General features: G+C 41.9%; 1 protein-coding gene across 1 annotated transcript; it reads left to right on the top strand.

The window, feature by feature from the left end:
* The first annotated feature begins 691 nt into the window (after positions 1–691).
* irx1b (iroquois homeobox 1b) lies at positions 692–5,586 on the top strand. The gene is made up of 5 exons (XM_014998313.2): positions 692–1,715; positions 2,880–3,125; positions 3,438–4,170; positions 4,665–4,725; positions 5,197–5,586. Exons 1-5 carry the CDS (start codon positions 1,476–1,478, stop codon positions 5,243–5,245), a joined length of 1,329 nt encoding a protein of 442 aa, XP_014853799.1. The 5' UTR covers positions 692–1,475; the 3' UTR covers positions 5,246–5,586.
* The last annotated feature ends 538 nt before the right edge of the window (positions 5,587–6,124 follow it).

The following is a 6,124-nucleotide window of genomic DNA, read 5'->3' as shown; positions in this document are numbered from 1 at the left end:
TAGCTCCACTATCATATTTTATAAAATGGGCCAAACTACGAGTTCCATTTTGGTGACTTTTGGCAACTCCAGGTTAGCTAGCATTACCAGGCAATGTCCATCTTACTCCATAACAGTAAACACTTTATAATTACCTCTTAAGCTTAGAGATGCAATAAATTATCAACTAATGAACAAAATACTTGGATATTCAACCAGTCCGAAACTTAAAAATCCATTATTTTCACGACCAGTGAATGTAACATTCTAAGCACTAGGCCATTCACTCTTCAGTGCAGATGTTAACAAGTGAAGACAACTCAATGTTACCTTAGTGCTACTGAAAATAGCTATATAAAAGGAGGTTAAGTGTATAGTACTGTATTTTCAAAACCAAAATAATAATAAGTACATTAAATGGTTGTTATAATTGTACATCATCACCTTCCTAACATAATGACCTCAGTCATTTTTTTTAACCAAAAGTAATTTTTGGAAAATATATATAAAAAAAATAAAAGAAACAAAAACAACCTTTTTTTGCCAAAAGATGAATTTTTTTTTTAAAGACATAGGCCAGTATTTTAAGAAGGTGACAGCAGGCAACAATCAATATGTCAGACCAGTTATGATATTATGCCTTCATGGACTAGCTGGAAATGGGCCCCCAAATAAATATCTACTCGGGGCCTCATACAGCCTTTGGTTGGCCCTGTTTGTCAGTTTTCACTCCACAGTCCTCTCTATCTCTCTACCATCTGGTATCCTCTTCCATCTTTGACATTACCTTCAGCATTCTTTATCTTTGCCCTGAAAACACGATGCTCCACTGACTCCTGACTATAATCGCGGGACTTCCCTTGGGGACCTGACCGAGGACTGATGCCAGCAGGGCCGATCTATGAGGCAAGAATGTCCCCGAGTAACCTTCAAAAAATACCTTCCAAAAATTATTTTTTAAAAAGGGTAATTACGAATATTAATAATAATAATAATAATAATAATAATGATACACCCAGGCCTATGCACACACTATCACACGTGCGCTCTGCTGAAATTAAATCACACACTTCAACACATACTCGCCAACACACTCACACATACGCGCGACCTGGGCTAACCAATGCACTAATCGCCTGCCCCGGGCATAGGAGGAGCTTGGTGCTTAAGTAGGCTGCCAATCAGTCCGTCAGCTCCACATCCACAAAGCTCCCGCGGCCAGACGCTCGCATCACTCCGCTCTCGAGGTGCCAAACTGCGGCTCTGACATTAGCTACTCCGTGGCGGCGGAGAGGAGGAGACGCTTGGCAGTTTCTGAAATAAAGGGGGTATCTTTAGGTTTAGACAGCAACCCCCCACCCTCCCTCCTCCTCCCCTTTTTTTTCTATCTGAGGATTCCTACTTTCTTTGTTTTCTTTTTTTTTCTTGCTGTATTCCTCTTTTGACTTTTGTGGAGCTCTGTACTGCACGGACTTTTTCCCCCCTCTCCCCCGGACATGTCTTTCCCTCAGCTGGGGTTCCCCCAGTTCCTCAGTGCCTCACATGAGGTGTACGGGAGCGAGCGGCCGGCCTCAGCCGCCCGGGACGGAGGCACGGAGGGCGCAGTGAGCTCCTCCGCTACGGCCGCGGCTGTCGGCTCTATGCTGGGGATGTACGGAAGCCCGTGGGCGGCTCCGAACTATAGTGCCTTTCTGCCGTACAGCGGAGCGGCGGACCTCGCCCTCATATCCCAGATGGTAAGAGCTGCTACTCCAGACGCTCAGGTGTTATAAGACAGGTCCATGCGCAGACCGTGTGTTTTTTCCTCTTTCTGCGCATTTAAACATGTAGAAAGTAAACTTTTCACTGGAAAAAAAAAAACAAAACAGCCGTTTCTGCAAAACTCCGGTATTGTAAGTTACGTTTATTTTCTTCTTAGGTCCCGTTATTTGTTTGCACGCTGAGTAGTTTTAAAATCTTCTGAATTTTTTAACTAATACGTGTCACTTTTTTACTTTTTACATTTCCAATATTTTAGCGGTGTTATGTAAAAAAGTCTTTCAAAATTATATTTTTTTCACTTCAGAAACATACCTGTGCTAAGTTAAAAAATCTACAATGTATATAAAAGTAGTTTGGAGTAAAACCATATTATTTTGTTTTTAACTTGAAAGGAAGTAAAATTATATCCGAAACAACAATTATTTCTGGAGTTAATTTTGGTGGGGCAGTACTAAATACACTGGTTAAAATAACTGTTGCAGTTTAGCCAATAAATTTAACCAACATTTTGCACATATAATTTCTGGAGAAAAAAAGAAGGTACATTCAGTAAACTATTATAAATCCAATTGTTCAAGCATATAAGTTACACTTTAAAAAATGTTTTCAGATCACTTCTGCTCATCCAGTTTATTCTCCAATGTTGTAAAGAAACAAAAATCCATTATTGGTTTTTAACTGTGACTGAAGAATTGACTGGAACAATAATAAAACTTTAAATCTATTCTAACCAACTTTTCCACTGATACGTGTCATTTACCGGCAGGACATTCAACTTTCTCGGAAGTTTGACTTTAGCATTAGCTCTAGTGCTAAACTATTTAAAGCTCGATACAAATTAAAATTCTGACAAAACCTCAAGTCTTATGATAATTCTTATTATTTAGCAAGGTAATTTATTCATAATAAAACCAATATAAGCATATCAGCCTCACTCTTCACTTTTGGGTCTAACAAACTACAAATATACAATTATAATCGAAATTGTAAACATTGTTTAACATAAAAAACTGATACACTTTAATAAGATTTAAAGTATGACTAATATTTAACCCGTTCCAAAAACAAAAAAAAAATCCCGTTTTACAGTGTAGACGTTATTCAACAAGTTGCCTTCCTCTCCCCGGTGCTATTCCCAGGGCTCCCAGTACGAGCTGAAGGACGGCCCGGGCTCCCACCCAGCGGCCTCGCTGCCCGTCCACCCCGCTCAGGGCTTCTACCCATACGGCCAGTACCCGTACGGGGACCCGTCCCGGGCCAAGACGGCCACCAGGGAGACCACCAGCACCCTGAAGGCCTGGCTGCAGGAGCACCAGAAGAACCCGTACCCCACCAAGGGGGAGAAGATCATGCTGGCCATCATCACCAGGATGACCCTCACACAGGTTGGCAGCAGCAGCGACTTCTGCTGCACAATAATGTTTTTTGCATTAAGGTGAAACAGGATACGATTTAGCAAAATCCTTTTTTATAAAATATGCATTATATAAGATAGTTTTTTTATTCGTTATTGTAGAAATTACGAGATAATTAAAATGACTGCAGCGTTTTAAAAAGAGAGATAAAAAAAGTTTGTAGTTGATTTCTGCTCTCTAAGCCAGCAGTAAAAACAAATAAAATGTAACTCCTGTAGCACAGCGTGCGCGTTATCATATATTTAAGAATATTTTAAAATGTTTTTTTTTCTCCTCTCCCAGGTCTCTACGTGGTTCGCGAACGCTCGCAGGCGCCTGAAAAAGGAGAACAAGGTGACCTGGGGCCGCAGCGCCGAGGACCGGGACGGCCGCATCTTCAGCAGCGACAACGAGGACGAGCACGGCAAGACCGGCAGCGACGACGAGGAGGAAGAAGAGGAGATCGATTTGGAAACTGTCGACATCGAGAGGCCGGAGGAGCAGCGAGCTGGGGAGCCCGGCTCCGGGAAGGGACAGGGGGAAGCGGGCCTCTCCGTCAGGGAGCAGGCCTCCACGGAGAGCGGGAGGACGCTGTCGGCGGAGGCCGGGGACAAGCTCGCTGCGGAGCGTTCGCCGAGCATACCGGAGTGCCAGAGAGCGCCGCAGAGCAAACCGAAAATCTGGTCTTTGGCGGAGACCGCCACGGCCCCCGACAGCGGCTCGCACAAAACTACTCCCCCCGCGGCCTTCGCGCAACAGGCGGCTTTGGCTTCCGCCGGCCACCCGGCCTTGCTGCCGGGTCACGGAATATACACTTGCCAGATCGGCAAGCTGCACAACTGGGCCAACGCGGCTCTGATTAACGCCAACTCTATTCTGAACATGCGGTCGCTGCTGGGCGGCGCGCCGCCCGGACACCTGCCGCTGCACGGAGCGGTGCCGGCGCCCGCCGCCGCGGCGGCCGGTGCTGGGATGTCGGACTCGGAGGATGACAGCGACGTGGAGTCATCGGGAAGCTTCAGCCCAAAAAGAGATGGTAGCCATGTTATTTCCATTAATCATTATCTGTCGGCGACTTTTTAACAGCACGTGGCCACCTTCCTAAAAACAATTAAGTAACTTCACTTTTTGATTTTTTTTTTTTAAAATATATAGGCTATATATAATTTCGGCCATTATTTTGTGACGACATTCAATTTCAATGTTATAAATGTCTAAACTCATACTACATAAAAATAATTAAAATTCAATCATACCTACCTTCCACTGATCCTAGTTACACAACAGTACAGGAAGCTTAATTAATTATTAAAAGCAGTTTAAAAAGTTTCTGTCCAAGCAGATTGCATGGAGTATTCACTGAATACACAACAAAAAAGAAATCTGAGGTCATCCAGAAACAAGAAAATACACCCAAATTAATTAGTCATGCCATAATAACATTGCTATAAATATGTATAAATAGTAAATATGTAAACATATATTAGTTCTGGATAAGATCTGATTTTATTTATTAATTTTTTTTTGCAGATGAGGACAGCGAGCGCAGACCCGATTCCCTGAAGTCTCCCTTTCAGCTCATCACTGACAGGTGATCATTCCTGACGCGTTATTATTGTGACACCATCAGCTCTAATTCTGTGAGGCTCCTGCTAAATGAAGCTCAGAGCAGAGGTAAACAGCGTCACATGCGAGGGGGCAGCAGGCGCATAAATCATGTGATTTAGCACTTAAACGCCTCACCAGGCAGCAGAGCAAGATATCAGCTCTCCTGCTTCTGCTCCTGCTCTGTCAGCGGCTTTATCACCACGTAATGTCATTTAAATAATGTGCCACTATTTATTCAGACGCCCTCCCCCTCCTTCTCTACCCCTCTGCGAATGAGGCTAATGTGTGAGATAGCAACATCAGCAATGAAGTGGAGTGAAACACAAACCCGTTTATTTAATTCCCATAAGCAGAGGCTGATATTAAAACTACGCGTGCGTGAATGACACTTTTTGCTCCTTTTTTATTGTTATTATTTTCAATAACTCGTCTGTTTTTGGTTCCCTCTCCTCAGACCTCACCACGGAACGACGCCACAGCGAGTTCTGACGACGACGTTATGAGAAGACGGAGCAAAAAACTTTCTATAAGAAAAAGAGAGGGGGGGAAGCAGAAAAAGAATAATTTTATTTAATGCAGAACAGTTAAATGAAGGCTATTTTTCTGAAAGCTTGAACAGTTATAGTATTAGCGTCCACATGCAAAAGAGATGTCAGAGATTTGCTTGTTTTTTTGTTTTTTCTCCTTTTATGTGTTTTTTCTATTTGTTTCTTCTGCTCTTCTGTTGTGAATGGAAAAAAAAAAACCCTTGGAAATTTGTAAATACACATTATGAATTTGTCTTTAAAGAGTATATTTTTTTGGGACCTAAATAAATGTCAGTATAAGCGTTTATTATTGAAAACCTCTCCACTTTTTTTGTTAGTGTTTTTCGAAGAAATCAGACTAACGAGTAAAACTAACACAGTTACAAAAACATTCAAACCAAAAATGTATAAGAACTTAATTTTTTTTTCCTTAAAAACAGAAAAAAACAAAAACATTTGTTTGTTCTGGTCCTAAAATAAGATAAGATATTGTTTATCACAGTTATAATAATGCTATCTATTTATCATAACTTTTGTTCTGTAAATTGACTTAAACATACAGAACAAACACCTGTTAGATTCAGTCGCCATGGTAGCACTTAACACTCTTTTCTTCTTCTTCTGCTTATGGAATGACATACCTACAACCAGCTGATATTAGCTGGTTAGTTATTGAGGTAGAACCAGGCTGGTTAAATGACATGCCAATTGGACCCAGGCAACATTAACATTATGAGGCCCATATGGGTAGAAAATGATCTGAAGAATTTGTGTGTGACCCATATGGTTACCAAGTGTGTTTACAGTTAAAGTTTTTTCTTATTACCCTAATAAGGCCCAGACAGGAACTATCGG

Source organism: Poecilia mexicana, unplaced genomic scaffold, assembly GCF_051168715.1.
Source record: "Poecilia mexicana isolate PSO_F unplaced genomic scaffold, ASM5116871v1 scaffold_11, whole genome shotgun sequence".
NCBI classification, from domain to species: Eukaryota; Metazoa; Chordata; class Actinopteri; order Cyprinodontiformes; family Poeciliidae; genus Poecilia; species Poecilia mexicana.
Note: the sequence above shows the minus strand (reverse complement) of the source record. Positions and strands in the feature narration are given on the sequence as shown.